Source organism: Schistocerca gregaria, chromosome 10 (assembly GCF_023897955.1).
Source record: "Schistocerca gregaria isolate iqSchGreg1 chromosome 10, iqSchGreg1.2, whole genome shotgun sequence".
Lineage (NCBI taxonomy): Eukaryota > Metazoa > Arthropoda > Insecta > Orthoptera > Acrididae > Schistocerca > Schistocerca gregaria.
Genome location: NC_064929.1, coordinates 143,854,013 through 143,871,817, shown reverse-complemented (window position 1 = coordinate 143,871,817; position 17,805 = coordinate 143,854,013). Strand labels below are relative to the sequence as shown.

Genomic DNA, 17,805 nt, shown 5'->3' with positions numbered 1-17,805 from the left:
AAGCTGTAAGGAGTATATAGAGGGTGTATACAAAGGCGATGTACTTGAGGGCAATATTATGGAAATAGAAGAGGATGTAGATGAAATGAAATGGGAGATACGATACTGCGTGAAGAATTTGACAGACCTGAGTCGAAACAAGGCCCTGGGAGTAGGCAACATTCCATCAGAACTACTGACGTCCTTGGGAGGGCCAGTCCTGACAAAACTCTACCATCTGGTGAGCAAGATGTATGAGACAGGCGAAATACTCTCAGACTTCAAGAAGAATATAATAGAATATAATAATTCCAATCCCAAAGAATGAAGGTGTTGACAGATGTGAAAAATACCGAACTATTAGTTTAATAAGTCACGGATGTAAAATACTAATGCGAATTCTTTACAGACGAATGGAAAAACTGGTAGAAGCCGACCTCGGGGAAGATCAGTTTGGATTTCATAGAAATATTGGAACACGTGAGGCAATACTGACCCTACGACTTATCTTAGAAGCTAGATTAAGGAAAGACAAACCTACGTTCCTAGCATTTGTAGACTTGGAGAAAGCTTTTGATAATGTTGACTGGAATATTCTCTTTCAAATTCTGAAGTTGGCAAACGTAAAATACAGGGAGCTAAATGCTATTTACAATTTGTACAGAAACCAGATGGCAGTTATAAGAGTCGAGGGGCATGAAAGGGAAGCAGTGGTTGGGAAGGTAGAGAAACAGGGTTGTAACGTATCCCCGATGTTATTCAATCTGTATATTGAGCAAGCAGTGAAGGGAACAAAAGAAAAATTCGGAGTAGATATTAAAATCCATGGAGTAGAAATAAAATCTTTGAGACAGCAAAGGACTTGGAAGAGCAGTTACGCGGAATGGACAGTGTCATGAAAGGAGGGTCTACGATCAACCTCAACAAAAGCAAAACGAGGATAATGGAATGTAGTCGAATTAAATCGGGTGATGCTGAGGAAATTAGATTAGGAAATGATACACTTAAAGTAGTAAAGGAGTTTTGCTATTTGGGGAGCAAAATAACTGATGATAGTCGAAGTAGAGAGGATATGAAATGTGGACTGGCAATGGCAAGGAAAGCGTTTCTGAAGAAGAGAAAGTGTCAGGAAGTTGTTTGTGAAAGTATTTGTATGGAAGTGAAACATGGATGATAAATAGTTTGGACAAGAAGAGAATAGAAGCTCTCGAAATGTGGTGCTACTGAAGAATGCTGAAGATTAGGTATGTAAATCACATAACTACTGAGGAGGTATTGAATAGGATTGGGGAGAAGAGAAGTTTGTGGCACAACTTGACTAGAAGAAGGGATCGGTTGGTAGGACATGTTTAGAGGCATCAAGGGATCACAAATTTAGCATTGAAGGGTAGCGTGGAGGGTAAAAATCGTAGAGGGAGACCAAGAGATGAATACACTAAGCAGATGCAGAACGATTTAGGTAGCAGTAAGCACTGGCAGATGAAGTTTGCACAGTATAGAGTAGCATGGAGAGCTGCATCAAACCAGTCTCAGGACTGAAGACCACAACAACAAGTGTTTTACTAAATGTTTGGATCTATTTGAAGTATGTGCTATCTCTACTCTTTGTACCTTATCTGTAAGGTATGATCGAAACCTCTTGTTCCTAATGATTCTAATTTATTTAATAGGATCTTAATAGAATGTAGCAACTCGACCTGTCGTGGACTCAACAAATCGTTGGAAGTCCCTTGTAGAAATATTGATCCATGTTGCCTCTGTAATCATGCGTACTTGCGAAAGTGTTGCTGGTGCAGGATGTCGTGCACAAACTGACCGCTCGATTATGTCTCTTGTATGTCCGATGGGATTCATGTCGAGCGATCTGCAAAGCCAAATGTTTCTCCCGAATTTAACTGAATGTTCTTCAGACGAATGTCTGGAGAACAGGGTGGCCAGTGGTGTTGGACTGTTCCTTCGAATCCACTGATCCGGACATTACTCCCTCCAGACATTACGCCCCTTGATTTTTTTTTCTGGGGCTATATCAGGGACAGAGTGTTCACCACACCGGTTGCTGACGTCGACGAACTGAAGGCTAAGATATAAGCTGCTGTGGGTACCGTGACAGAACACATGTTACGAAACTCGTGGCGGGAACTGGAATACCGGTTCGACATTCTTCGAGCTACCAAGGGAGCGCACGTTGAGATTTAGTAACGTAAGTGCTCTTAAAAAAAAAAGAAACAGTAACACTAACCTATGTAACGGCATCAAATGTAAATTGTCATGTCAAACGGTTATTCTGTCATAAATTGTTATAATAAGTGCAAGAATTAGTGCTCACCCTGTATTTTAGATGCCTCGAACAATAATCTATCCCCATTTCCAGGAAAAAGGCGCAAATCATGCACGTGTAAAAGAAGAGTAATATAAGTGATCCACAAAACTACCGTTCAATATTCTTGACATTGGTTTGTTGCAGAATTTTAGAACGTATTCTAAACACAAATATAATGAGGTATCTCGAACATAGTGACCTCCCTCATGCCAACCAGCATGGATTACCTAAAAGATCGATCACGTGAAACCCAATTCCCATTTTTCATACAATGGATCAAACCAATCAGATAGATGCCGTATTTCTTGATTTCAGAAAAAAAATGTGATTTAGTACCACACCACTTATTGTCAAAACAACCATCATATGGGGTATCAAGTGAAATTTGTCACTGGACTGAGAGCGTGACAGGGAAGATGCGGCGTGGTATATTAGAGCGTCAGATCTAGAAATAATTTCGGGTGTGCCCAGAGAAGTGTGTTGGCACTCTTGCTGTTCAAGTTGTATATTAATGACCTTGAAGACAATATTGATAATAACTGAGCCGTGTTGCAGCTCGCGTTGGTGCCATTGGTTGGTTGGCATCGTGTAATAGGGATAGTGGCGTCTCGTTTTCTTCTTGAGTTTACTGGCGCCACTACGTTTGCTAGCATTGTCAGTCCGTTGAGTCGCAGCAGCAGCAGTTGTCGGTACCTAGTACCATGGAAGAACGTCTAGTGTCTTCTGGGATGGAGTGTGTCGGGCAGTGGGATGGAGCACCAGTGAGGTCCGACAGCGCGGTGACATGCCGAGACCGCTGGCGGCACGCAGGCATTGCCGGATCGAGGGGCTGTAGTTGCAAGAGCGACAACCTCTTTTTCCACCGGACCCAGGCCGTTTGAGATGAGCGAACATTAAACCTGTAGTGAAACCTCCACTATTTTGAGATCATGCCGTTTGTTCGTTCATTGCTGATTGCAGTGAGACGAAGAGCAACGAGTGGAGTGTTTGGAGTTGGCGAAATTCATTAGCCGTCCTCCACCTTTTATTATTACGATTGAATTCCTTGTGGTTATTCATTAAGTTCAACCAGCGGTATTTTTCTGCCTAGTGGCCGCTAACGCCCCAGTTACCTGCCATGGAGGTTAGCATATTTTCGCAGCAGTGTACCTTTTCTCGCCTTGACGCTTCTGTCTGGTAAAGCGTGTAGTTCAACACCCTCCTTGATTGTGGTCCGGATATTTTTTTCTTTTGGACTACTATGGTCGTACTGGTTCCTCCTGCTTCTGAATTCAGAAGAGACAGTGCTGTCTGCCAGTTGTGCCTTGCTTGGGTTATTCCATAGTTGCGTTGGTTACCAGATGTTAGGTAGATGTTGCAAGAGCGTTGGCCGGCGTTTAAACTGTCACAAGTTTGACTTGCCATCCGGTTAGGTGAGTATAGCTCTTGGCTGCCTGTCTCATTGTTTACGAAATTGAACGACTTTCCCAGGTCGATCCTTGGAGCACTGTCAGAGGCACACTTCTACCTTGATTTGATCAGATTGTGATGATTGTCAATAACGCCTTCAGCCGTGAATGCAATTTGTCTTGAGAATTTTTAATTTGATATTCTCTCTTCATATGATTGTCCTTTTTTTATAATATTTAGTAAAAATTTGCTCTCTACGCCTTTAGCCGTCAAATTGTTTTTGAATAATTGCTATTGGGGCCTTCTGCTGACAATTTGAATTTCTTGTCAATAAGGCCTTCGGCTGTGAACTCAATTTTGTATTAAGAATTTTTAATTAGATATTGTCTCTTAATATGATTGTCCTTTTTTGTAATATTTTAGTAAGAATTTGCTATGTAGGCCGTAAAATACACTCCTGGAAATTGAAATAAGAACACCGTGAATTCATTGTCCCAGGCAGGGGAAACTTTATTGACACATTCCTGGGGTCAGATACATCACATGATCACACTGACAGAACCACAGGCACATAGACACAGGCAACAGAGCATGCACAATGTCGGCACTAGTACAGTGTATATCCACCTTTCGCAGCAATGCAGGCTGCTATTCTCCCATGGAGACGATCGTAGAGATGCTGGATGTAGTCCTGTGGAACGGCTTGCCATGCCATTTCCACCTAGCGCCTCAGCTGGATCAGCGTTAGTGCTGGACGTGCAGACCGCGTGAAACGACGCTTCATCCAGTCCCAAACATGCTCAATGGGGGACAGATCCGGAGATCTTGCTGGCCAGGGTAGTTGACTTACACCTTCTAGAGCACGTTGGGTGGCACGGGATACATGCGGACGTGCATTGTCCTGTTGGAACAGCAAGTTCCCTTGCCTGTCTAGGAATGGTAGATCGATGGGTTCGATGACGGTTTGGATGTACCGTGCACTATTCAGTGTCCCCTCGACGATCAAAAAAATGGTTCAAATGGCTCTGAGCACTATGGGACTCAACTGCTGTGGTCATTAGTCCCCTAGAACTTAGAACTAATTAAACCTAACTAACCTAAGGACGTCACACACATCCATGCCCGAGGCAGGATTCGAACCTGCGACCGTAGCAGTCGCACGGTTCCGGACTGCGCGCCTAGAACCGCGAGACCACCGCGGCCGGCCCTCGACGATCACCAGAGGTGTACGGCCAGTGTAGGAGATCGCTCCCCACACCATGATGCCGGGTGTTGGCCCTGTGTGCCTCAGTCGTATGCAGTCCTGATTGTGGCGCTCACCTGCACGGCGCCAAACACGCATACGACCATCATTGGCACCAAGGCAGAAGCGACTCTCATGGCTGAAGAAGACACGTCTCCATTCGTCCCTCCATTCACGCCTGTCGCGACACCACTGGAGGCGGGCTGCACGATGTTGGGGCGTGAGCGGAAGACGGCCTATCGGTGTGCGGGACCGTAGCCCAGCTTCATGGAGACGATTGCGAATGGTCCTCGCCGATACCCCAGGAGCAAAAGTGTCCCTAATTTGCTGGGAAATGGCGGTGCGGTCCCCTACGGCACTGCGTAAGATCCTACGGTCTTGGCGTGCATCCGTGCGTCGCTGCGGTCCGGTCCCAGGTGGACGGGCACGTGCACCTTCCGCCGACCACTGGCGACAACATCGATGTACTGTGGAGACCTCACGCCCCACGTGTTGAGCAATTCGGCGGTACGTCCACCCGGCCTCCCACATGCCCACTATACGCCCTCGCTCAAAGTCCGTCAACTGCACATACGGTTCACGTCCACGCTGTCGTGGCATGCTACCAGTGTTAAAGACTGCGATGGACCTCCGTATGCCACAGCAAACTGGCTGACACTGACGGCGGCGGTGCACAAATGCTGCGCAGCTAGCGCCATTCGACGGCCAACACAGCGGTTCCTGGTGTGTCCGCTGTGCCGTGCGTGTGATCATTGCTTGTACAGCCCTCTCGCAGTGTCCGGAGCAAGTATGGTGGGTCTGACACACCGGTGTCAATGTGTTCTTTTTTCCATTTCCAGGAGTGTAGTTTGAGTTGTTACTGTTGGGGCCTTCAGTTGACAAATAATTTGAATTTATGGTCAATAAGACCTTCAGCCATGAATGCAATTGGTCTTAAGAATTTTTAATTAGATATTGTCTTAACAGTCGAATTTGATAATTGTTCCTTATTGTCAACCTTATATGCAATTGGTCCCAAATAAACTGTACGTGATTAAAAAAACAACTGAGCAACCAACGGTAACTGAATAAGGCCCTGTCCACACCGAAATTGGCCTTTTCCCTAAGTAGACACGTCTCAGTAACCTCAGGCTTTGTGCAGGTGATGCTGTTGTGCATGATGAAGTACTGTCTGAAACAAGCTGCATAAATATTCAGTCAGATCTTGATAAGATTTCTAAGTGGTGCGAAGATCGGAAACTTGCTTTAAATGTTCAAAAAATGTAAAATTTTGCACTTCACAGAACGGAAAAACATTGTATCCTATGAGTATAATATCAGTGGGTCACAGTTCGAATCGGCCAATTCATACAAATACCTGGGTGTAACACATTGTAGGGATGTGAAATGGAATCATCATATAGGCTCATTCGGGGGTAAAGCAAATGGTAGACTTCGTTTTTTTGGTAGAATACTGACGAAATGCAATCAGTCTACAAAGGAGATCGCCTACAAATCACTCGTGCGACCGGTTCTGGAATATTTCTCAAGTGTGTGGGACCTGTACCAAATAGGACTAACAGGGGATATCGAATGCATACAGAGAAGGGCAGCACGAATCATCACAGGTTTGTTTGACCGGGAGGAAAGTCATACAGATATGCAGAAGAAACTGAACTGGCAGACTCTTGAAGGTAGACGTTAAATATCGGGAGAAAGTCTGCTACTGAAGTTTCGAGTTTAAATGATGACTCTAGGAATATACTACAACCCCCTTCGTATCACCCACATAGGAATCATGAGGACATGATTAGAATAATTACAACACACGCAGAGACATTCAGGCTATCACTCTTCCCACCCCCATAGGTGAATGGAATGGTAAAAAACCCTAATAATTGGTACAGTGGGACGTACCCTCTGCCATGCACTTCGCGGTGGTTTGCAGAGTTTAGATGTACACTCATGCTCATAAATTAAAGATAATTGCAGAATGTGGTCCCACACAACGTGACACTACACAAAACTGGCAACCGGCCGCGGTGGGCCGGGCGGTGTGGCCGAGCGGTTCTAGGCGCTACAGTCTGGAGCCGAGCGACCGCTACGGTCGCAGGTTCGAATCCTGCCTCGGGCATGCATGTGTGTGGTTAGTCACGTTTAAGTAGTTGTAAGTTCTAGGGGACTGATGACCACAGATGGTAAGTCCCATAGTGCTCAGAACCATTTGAACTATTTAAACAAAACTGGCGCTAATAGCATACGCACATGGGGAACACACACAACAAAGATCTATAAGTATAAGGTATTGGTGATAAGTTGAGAAAACAGTCGCAAAACACATGTGCTACAAAACGCAACTGTTTCCTGCACATGTACCCAGACATCAATATGGGATATGAGTAGAGGTCTGCGCGGATAAGAAAAGTGCAATCCGTAACCGCAAGTTCTTTATCCGCATCCGCATATATTTAAGTTTTGAATGAGGAATTAACAGTAATAGACAGCAGTACTTAGAATTGTGGTATGTAGTGACATAGTTATTGTTAGGGTGCCATTTCTGCGACAACTTAACTACTTTCGACTTCTTAAATCACAGGTAATGTTCTATACCTACTCTAAAGCAGACCATTCCAAACAGGAAAGCACTGGCGCTCCGGAGCACACACAGTAGCGGCTCGGATCTCCTGAGATTGGAAACGCTATTTTTTTTTTAAAAAAACTTCAATATAAAATTATTAAATGATGAAAATACGTGTATAGAAACAATTATATTTCGCTGCTCTTTTGCCGAGGCATCTGAAAATGACTATGGTTTTAAACTGTTACTAGCACATTGCATTATTTTACCGACAGTTTTTTTTTGTACTCACTGCTTGGATGTGTTAAATTTTGAAGCCATTCATGTCAACTGATGATTATATTATAGTTTACGTGTTCAGTCCTCGTCATGTCCAGGTGAAAATATTTACAGTATTAGGCCTCCACTGCAAAACGCAGGCGCACCTGTGAAAACGTTAAACTGCCAGCAATAATTGACGTTGTCTGGAAGAAATAACTCGTCTTCCGAAGAGTGACAACAAAATCAGTGGTTATGGAAATTAGGAGTGGTTTCATGAGGTAGCAGTTCCTTAGCACTCACTGCACCGTACTTGGCCCCCACATCAATAAAAAACTGTGCCGTCTCGAGAAACCCAGATCCACACGCAACTTCGAACGGTAAAATGTCTTTGCTGACAAGATTGAAAAGTTTTTCTGTCGCGGCTGTCTTCAAATTTGGCGGAACTTCAGGAACTTTCACGGCTGTCTTGGTATTTAAATAAGTAATTATGCTACTTTGTCGAGGCTCACACGAATGTTTTTGCAAATTTCAAGTTCCACTTTTGTGTCCAGTGTAGGAATATACTTTTTTACATTCAAAACTAGCCATCAAATACGTATGCGAATTTTTCCAAATTGACGTTTTCAATTTGTTTTCCTTCACTAGTGTAAAATCACCTTTTTTCACCTTAGACGAAATTGTATCCATCGATATGGTGTTCATTTGAAGAAAGAACTCTCACTGATATTTGCTACGATGCACGTTGTCACTCGGTCACTACAAAGCGCAAACTGGAGGCAGCGGAAAATTGCAACAGGCACCTGCCTGGTAGACAGTGGGTAGGTTCGCCACCCAGAGAGAACTTCACAGGCCACACAAAAGACTCGGTCGCGGAAACGGATTAGGCGCAGGTCTCTTGGGTACAGCTACGGCGGTCGTAGCCAGGGGCTAAGGACAACAGACATCCGCTCTACCCGGGGCCTGCAAGATTCCAAGAATGTCAACAGACTTGAAGTTTTGAACTAACATTGTAACATACGTACTGGGCAGATGGCTTGCTCATTATCCGCAGATGACCCGCGGATATCCGCGCCGGACGCGATTTTATCCGCCAAGTAACAAATACCGTGGATATCCGCATCCGCGCAGACCTCTAGATATGATGACCATGCAGACGTACACAGGCCGCACAACGGGTTGGCATACTCTGGATCAGGTGGTCGAGTAGCTGCTGGGGTATAGCCTCCCATTCTTGCATCAGTGCCCGTCTGAGCTCCTGAAGTGTCGTAGGGGTTTGAAGACGTCCAGCGATACGTCAACCGAGAGCATCCCAGACTTGCTCGATGGGGTTTAGGTCTGGAGAACAGGCAGGCCACTCCATTCGCCTGATATCTTCTGTTTCAAGGTACTCCTCCACGACGTCAGCTGGGTGGGGCCGTGTGTTATGATCCATCAGGAGGATGGTCTGATCCACTGCATCTCTGAAAATGCGGACATATTGCTGAAAAATGACATCCTGATGCACCTGACCTGTTACAGTTTCTCTGTCGAAGACATGCATGGGCGTACATGCGCCAATGATAATCCTACCCCACACCATCAAACCACGACCTCCATACAGGTCCCTTTCAAGGACATTAAGGGGTTGGTATCTGATTCCTGGTTCACGCCGCATGAAAACCCGGTGAGAATATCACTGTTCAGACTATACCTCGACTCGTTCGTGAACATAACCTGGCACAACTGTTCCAATGACCGTGTACTGTGTTCTTGACACCTGGCTTTATGGGCTCTCCTGTGACCAGGGATCAGTGGAATGCTTCTTGCAGGTCTCTGGACGAATAAACTATGTCTGTTCTGTCGTCTGTACACTGTGTGAGTGGAAATTGCGGTAAGGTCCCGAGCTAGGCTACCTGCAGTACTCCGTGGCTTTCTGCGGGCACTGATGCTCAGATATTGGTCTCCTTGGGGTGTTGTACACTGTGGACGTCCCGTACTGTAGCGCCTGGACACTTTCCCTGTCTGCTGGAATCGTTGTCATAGTCTTGAGATCACACTTTGTGGCACACAGAGGGCCCTTGCTATGACCTGCTGCGTTTGACCAGCCTCCAGTCGCGCTAGTATTCTACTCCTCATAACGTTATCAATTGAGCCATTTTCAACACACATTCACCATTAGCCCGTCTCAAAAGGTCTGCACACTTACTCGCTGCACTGTACTCTGGCATGCACCAACACACCTCTGCGTATGTGGACTGCTGCCAGCGCCACCGTGCGACGACCGCAGGTCAAATGCACCGCATGGTCATACCCCGGGGTGATTTAAACCCGCAAACCGCCCACCAGTGCGTTGTTTCACCATTTATCAGCATTACCCTTAATTTCTGAGCATGAGTGTAGATGTAAATTCTGTATACAAACGAACACTGCGCAGCTTGTTTCTCAATCCGTAACGCAACTGGATGTACACTACCTGTAGTTAGTAGTAGCTGGACAATTGCCTATTAGTGGACATTAATGCGCAGTGTATCCTGCATCGGCCTTTGTGGCTGCTTGAACTCTGATGAGAACGGGTCTTTTCAGGAGCTTTATTATCCACAAACCATCACCTCACAGATGCTGCGTTATACAGCTAGCAATGTCATGCTGATAATAATATTCTACAAACTGTGCGCCGCACAGGATAGCCATGGGGTCTAGGGCGCCTTGCCACAGTTCACGCAGCTCCCCCCATCGGAGGTTCGAATCCTCCTTCGGGCATGGGTGTGTGTGTGTTGTCATTAGCATTAGGTTAGTTTAAGTTAGCCTGGGGACCGATGGCCTCAGCAGTTTGGTCTCATAGTAACTTACCACAAATTTCCAAACTGTTCCTTTACTGTATGCAACACACAGCTCAGTGAAATGTCTTCATTTTCTTCTGCATTTAGCGTTATCTTAAACGCAGTAAGGGTACGTCATCCCAGACACGAAAAGCATCCCCATACCGTAACAAGACCTTCTCCATATGTACTTCACTGTTGGCACGACACTGACCGGAATGATCGAGCGGTTCTAGGCGCTACAGTATGGAACCGCGCGACTGCTACGGTCGCAGGTTCGAATCCTGCCTCGGGCATGGATGTGTGTGATGTCCTTAGGTTAGTTAGGTTTAAGTAGTTTTAAGTTCTAGGGGACTGATGACCGCTGATGTTAAGTCCCATAGTGCCCAGAGGTATTTGAACCATTTTTTTTTTGGAGAATTTATATGTCTCCATTCCAACGACTGCCTTTTTGTTTCACCCAAATCTAATCCCCAGTTACAATACGAACGATAACTTTGTTAATATTTTCCTTGTAATCTTCGAGGAAGGTCAGTGCTGCAGCCAATCTTCTTGTGATCTTCCGTTAGTATTTTGGGAACCCACCTGGCACAAATTTTTTGGTAACTAAGCTTGCCTGCCACAATGTCACGCACCAAACGTTGTGAGTTTCGTAATAGTGAAACGACGATTCCCACGTATTTTGTCGTTGATTTCTATCATCAGTCAGTCTGTCACAAGGCTAAGCCTACCTTTGCGGTCGTCATTGTGAACACTGGTACGGCCATTTTTAAAATCAATGCACCACTGCCTTGCTGGGTTTTAAGTCATTATTCGTTTTCCGTACACATCACTAAGGTGGCGATAAATTTCAACCGGTTTTCAGTTTTTTTATCAATTAAAACCTAATCACAAACCGCACGCGAGAAGTGGCGGGATTTTCTGTAGCAGCGCACATTTTAACGTGTCACAAAAAGCAAAGTAGCGGAAATGCAGACCACACTCTACCACTGCTGGATGTGTACTGAATGTAGGACCGTTATAGCACCAAGAGCCGGCCGTTATGGCCGAGCGGTTCTAGGCGCTTCAGCCTGGAACCACGCTGCTGCTACAGTCACAGGTTCGAATCCTGCCTTGGGCACGGATGTGTGTGACGTCCTTGGTTTATTTAGGTTTAAGTAGTTCTAAGTCTAGGGGATTGATGACCTCAGATGTTAAGTCCGACAGTGCTTTGAGCCATTTGAACCATTTTTTGAACCAAGTAAAAGTGTTCCTGAAAATGACAAATATGTTGACTACAAATTCTGTTACTTTGCTGTTGTCAAACACGTCTCTCCTACTGAAGGTTTGCTCATGGTTCCTAAGATATACTTTTTAGAGCCCACGTTCACTAGGCAATTTTTTCTTGTTTTGGTTCATATGAAGTAAATATTCCAGAATTCAGAACCAGAACCAGCATGAGTGACACAAAAAGAGATAGCTTAGGTGTTGCGAAACGACTAAAATCACTTAGAAAGGCAAGTCTTCGCTCCAGATGGTATATCAATCAGGTTCCTTTCAGAGATTGCAAACACAATAGCTCACTTGACGAAAGGTCTGTTCGTAAGGACTGGAAAGTAGCACAGGTCACACCAATATTCAAGAAAGGAAATAGGAGTAACCCATTGAATTACAGAGCCATATCACTGACCTCAATTTGCAGTAGGATTTTGGAGCATTATGAATCACCTTGAAGAATTATTAATACATAACCAACACGGATTCAGAAAATATCGTTCTTGTCCAACACAGCTAGCTCTTTATTTCCATGAAGTAATGTGTGCTGTCGACAAGGGATCTCAGATCGATTCCATATTCCTAGGTTTCCAGAAGGCTTTCGATACCGTTCCTCACAAGCGACTATTAATCAAATTGCGTGCATATGGAGCATCGTCTCAGTTGTGTGACTGGATTCGTCATTTCCTCTCAGAGAATTCACAGTTCGTAGTGATAGACGGTTAACCATCGAGCAGAACAGAAGTGATATCTGGCGTTCCGCAAGGTAGTGTCATAGGCCCTCTGCTGTTACTGATTACATAAATGATCTAGGTAATAATCTGAGCAGCCCCCTTAGACTGTTCGCAGATGACGCTGTAAATTACCGTCTCGTAAAATCATTAGACGATCAATTCTAATTACAAAATTATCTAGAAAGAATTTCTGTATGGTGCGAAAAGTGGCAATTGGCACTAAACAAAGGAAAGTGCGAGGTCATCCACATGGGTACTAAGAGAACTCCAATAAATTTTGGGTATACGATAAATCGCACAAATCTAAGGGCTGTCAATTCGACTACATACCTAGGGATTACAATTACGAGCAACTTAAATTGGAAAGATCACATATATAATATTGTAGGGAAGGCAACTTTTTTGGCAGAACACTTAGAAGATGCGACAAACCCACTACAGAGACAGTCTACATTACACTTGTCCATCTTCTGCTGGAATATTGCTGCGCGGTGTGGAATCCGTACCAGGTAGGATTGACAGAGGACATCGAAAAAGTGCAAAGAAGGGCAGCCCGTTTCGTGTTATTACGCTCTATGCATGAGAGTGTCACTGATACGATACGCGAGTTGGGGTGGCAGTCACTGAAACAAAGGCGGTTTGCTTTGTGGCGAGATCTAGTTACGAAATTTCAATCACCAACTTTCACTTCTGTGGTGTGCGTACTGTAAGACCTTCGGTACACACACCATCAGATTATTTGACTCGTCGCTCTAGCGAAGCAGGCAAGTGTCAGCAATATGTCTCATGGTCTTATCGTGGCGTGTTTATCTTCTGCCGTTAGGTCAGACGATAGAAATGCCACTTGCATGCTTAGAGTAGCAGATTGACGGCGACCGACGTTAAACATAACTTGATTAATTTTCACACACTTTTATTAAAATAATAAAAAGAATAGAGATTACGTAACTTGATTCTGGATGCTGTTTACAATTGACAATCTGAAGTTCCTTTGGTCTTGGTACGTTAATCTTATTCTCACATATCTCTGATACTTGACAAAGTGTCTATTCATTTATCTTTATGGCTATGTACAGGAATATGGTAATCTTATTAGGCACAGACTGAAACTTCACTATAGACTGGTACAGACTAATGCAGACTGACTAATTGGAGGTCTGTACACTCGTTATAATACCTCGCACGTTCAGGTATCACTGCACGAGTGTGATCCGCGAGGAGAAAAGGTTCTACATTAGCACCAATCTCATTGGCTGCGTTACATATTAATAAGCGGATCGGTGGAAGCAGAATTTGGTCTGTCTCTAAGGCAGCGCCATCTCGTAATGCGGGGACGGACGAGCGCTGCGCCTGCGCTGTTGTGCTTAGCGGGTGCGCTGTAGTGGGAAAATTGTGTATGTGCTGACTACGCGGAACTATGTACGCAACATCTTCCAAATGCCAAAATGTTTTGTTGACACCCACTTACGTAGGCAGAAATGATCATCATAATAAAATAAGATAAATCAGAGCTCGAACGGAAAGATCTAGGTGTTCCTTTTTCCCACGCGCCATTGGAGAGTGGAATGGTAGAGAAGTAGTATGAAAATGGTTTGATGAACCCTCTGCCAGGAACTTAAGTGTGAATTGCATGTACACTCCTGGAAATGGAAAAAAGAACACATTGACACCGGTGTGTCAGACCCACCATACTTGCTCCAGACACTGCGAGAGGGCTGTACAAGCAATGATCACACGCACGGCACAGCGGACACACCAGGAACCGCGGTGTTGGCCGTCGAATGGCGCTAGCTGCGCAGCATTTGTGCACCGCCGCCGTCAGTGTCAGCCAGTTTACCATGGCATACGGAGCTCCATCACAGTCTTTAACACTGGTAGCATGCCGCGACAGCGTGGACGTGAACCGTATGTGCAGTTGACGGACTTTGAGTGAGGCCGTACAGTGAGCATGCGGGAGGCCGGGTGGACGTACCGCCGAATTGCTCAACACGTGGGGCGTGAGGTCTCCACAGTACATCGATGTTGTCGCCAGTGGTCGGCGGAAGGTGAACGTGCCCGTCGACCTGGGACCGGACCGCAGCGACGCACAGATGCACGCCAAGACCGTAGGATCCTATGCAGTGCCGTAGGGGACCGCACCGCCACTTTCCAGCAAATTAGGGACACTGTTGCTCCTGGGGTATCGGCGAGGACCATTCGCAACCGTCTCCATAAAGCTGGGCTACGGTCCCGCACACCGTTAGGCCGTCTTCCGCTCACGCCCCAACATCGTGCAGCCCGCCTCCAGTGGTGTCGCGACAGGCGTGAATGGAGGGACGAATGGAGACGTGTCGTCTTCAGCGATGAGAGTCGCTTCTGCCTTGGTGCCAATGATGGTCGTATGCGTGTTTGGCGCCGTGCAGGTGAGCGCCACAATCAGGACTGCATACGACCGAGGCACACAGGGCCAACACCCGGCATCATGGTGTGGGGAGCGATCTCCTACACTGGCCGTACACCTCTGGTGATCGTCGAGGGGACACTGAATAGTGTACGGTACATCCAAACCGTCATCGAACCCATCGTTCTACCATTCCTAGACCGGCAAGGGAACTTGCTGTTCCAACAGGACAATGCACGTCCGCATGTATCCCGTGCCACCCAACGTGCTCTAGAAGGTGTAAGTCAACTACCCTGGCCAGCAAGATCTCCGGATCTGTCCCCCATTGAGGATGTTTGGGACTGGATGAAGCGTCGTCTCAAGCGGTCTGCACGTCCAGCACGAACGCTGGTCCAACTGAGGCGCCAGGTGGAAATGGCATGGCAAGCCGTTCCACAGGACTACATCCAGCATCTCTACGATCGTCTCCATGGGAGAATAGCAGCCTGCATTGCTGTGAAAGGTGGATATACACTGTACTAGTGCCGACATTGTGCTTGCTCTGTTGCCTGTGTCTATGTGCCTGTGGTTCTGTCAGTGTGCTCATGTGATGTATCTGACCCCAGGAATGTGTCAATAAAGTTTCCCCTTCCTGGGACAATGAATTCATGGTGTTCTTATTTCAATTTCCAGGAGTGTATATGTAGATGTAGAAGCATGTCACTGTTGACAGACTGAGTACTGGAGCACACCCTGTAAGCTCCCCCTCCTGCTTTGCAGAGCTGAGTCCGGTGCTGGTGTGGGTCATCGCCGTCTCCACGGTGGCGGTCCTGTCCACGTGCGCCATCTACGTCATGAGCTTGTGGCACGTGCTCACCAGGGCGGCACCCACACTCAAGTCGCCCACCAGCTACGTGCTCACCATACACCCAGTGAGTAGCTGCACGCTATGCAGTACCTTAATGTCTTCAACATTTTATGGACAAGCAGTCAAAGTTATTGCCTCTCGATTTTGGGATCCTGAATTCGATTCCTTCGTTATACTGGGTGATCAAAAAGTCAGTATAAATTTGAAAACTGAATAAATCATGGAATAATATGGATAGAGAGGTACAAAATTGACGCACATGCTTGGAATGACATGAGGTTTTATTAGAAGCAAAAAAATACAAAAGTTCAAAAAATGTCTGACAGATGGCGCTACAGAGCTGAAGCTGAGCACAGTTGTTCCCGAGGCATGCTGGTACACGACGCACGCTCTCGTTGCTGTATGCGAGCGAGCTACTAGTGTCTACAACAAAACGGACCTTACTTTAAAAAAACATGCCTCATATTAACTTACATGTAAAGTAATCATACGTTCAAAGCTGTTTTATATAGGGGAGTTCGATTTCTTAAATAACTTGGAGTGTGGATTATTGACGAAATTCTAATCAACGAATTTCACAGGCAAAGAATTACCAGAGTATCTGTTTCCTAAGTTTGGGCGAGGTGCTGATGGTGAACTATCCATTTCTGTGAGTGCGTGAAGACATTTCGCCTTAAGAATTAAAAGTTCTCAGGTTTCCAGCCGCATCAAGCAGTCAAAATCGCACAAGCTTTCGGCCAAACACTCTATGGCCATTGTCAAGTGGTATGAGTTGCAGTAAGCTGTTTTGTACCCTTTGTTATTTCATGCCTCAGATCAGGCAGGCCAGCAGCGGCCTACATACGCTGTTCTTCGGCCAATAGATATAAGAGATGAACATAGAGGACAGAGAACATAGAAAGCTAGGTAATACATGATGAACATTACATGATATATTAGAAGCCGTTCGATGGAAAGCACGGTACACAAAGGGTGTCACCAGTAGAACAGATGAAGACATCCAGTTGGAGATGCAAACGCATGAGAACACCGATGAAAACAGTGTAGCACACAACGGAGAAACACTGATGCATGGAAACACTGGTGACAATCATTGGCGACGCACTCACAGACACTGATGAAAGAGGGGCCTGTCTCCAGATGGAAGGGAGAGGTAGGAGGGCGGGAAGGAGTGGGGTGGAGCCAGTGGGAGAAAGAAGGGAGAGTGGGGGGAGAGGAGAGGGGCGGAGTTGGAAGCCTGGGGAGGGGGGTGGAAGCGGGAGATGTGGGAGAGAGGAGGGGGGGGGGGGGGAAGAAAGGTGAGGAGGGAGAGAGGGCCCTGGGCGAAAAGGGGGCGAATGAGAGGTGAGAATCAGAGGTTTGGGAGGGGTAGATAGACTGAATAAGGACAGCATCAGGGAAGAGGAGCCACCTTGGGCATGGAGGGTGTGAAGATGGAGAGCAGGTGGGATGCAAGAATGCAGGCGTGGCAGCAGGCTAGGATGGGCGAGAATTGGAGCAGTAAGCTGCTGCTACGCCCCTTAAATATAGTAGCTATCGGCTGTGACGTCACTGAGGCATCCCAATATATGGGCGATATGCCCGTTTAGCAGCGCGCTCGCTGGATCCCGCGCCGTGTATACTGCAGGCAACCGTCTGTGTCTAAGGCGTTATCGGCGATTTTTATTTCAATGGCTTCTGTAATTGCGCAGTCCCAGAAGCCGATAGTACGAGCCACGACGGAGGTTTCGTCAAATTTTGTCCGGTTTACTAAAGCATGCTCAGCTAAGACGGATTTCTCGAGGTAGCGTAGGCGATAAAACCTCTCGTGCTGTTTCCTGTGTTTCTCCACAGTGCTTAATGTTTCTCCGACTTAAGACTGGTCACACTCGCAAGGGATCTTTTACACCTGATGTGTTCTGAGACCTGCTGCATCTTTAGCTAATCTCAGCAACTGATGGGTTTTTGTCGGAGACCTAAAGATCGATTTGATCTTGGGCCTTTTCTGCGGGCGGTTCATCTTGCCTGACACGGAGCTACAGAACAGCAAGAAAGCCTCCTCGT

The 17,805-nt window shown here is 46.2% G+C and overlaps 1 protein-coding gene across 2 annotated transcripts in view; it reads left to right on the top strand.

Annotated features, from left to right (window-relative positions):
- LOC126293603 (organic solute transporter alpha-like protein) overlaps positions 1 to 17,805 on the top strand; it is an 87,568-nt gene that overhangs the window by 17,214 nt on the left and 52,549 nt on the right. For both annotated transcript variants that reach the window (XM_049986887.1, XM_049986888.1), the window contains exon 3: positions 15,675 to 15,826. In XM_049986887.1, the coding sequence (XP_049842844.1) occupies positions 15,675 to 15,826 (152 nt within the window). The remainder of the gene's footprint in view (positions 1 to 15,674; positions 15,827 to 17,805) is intronic.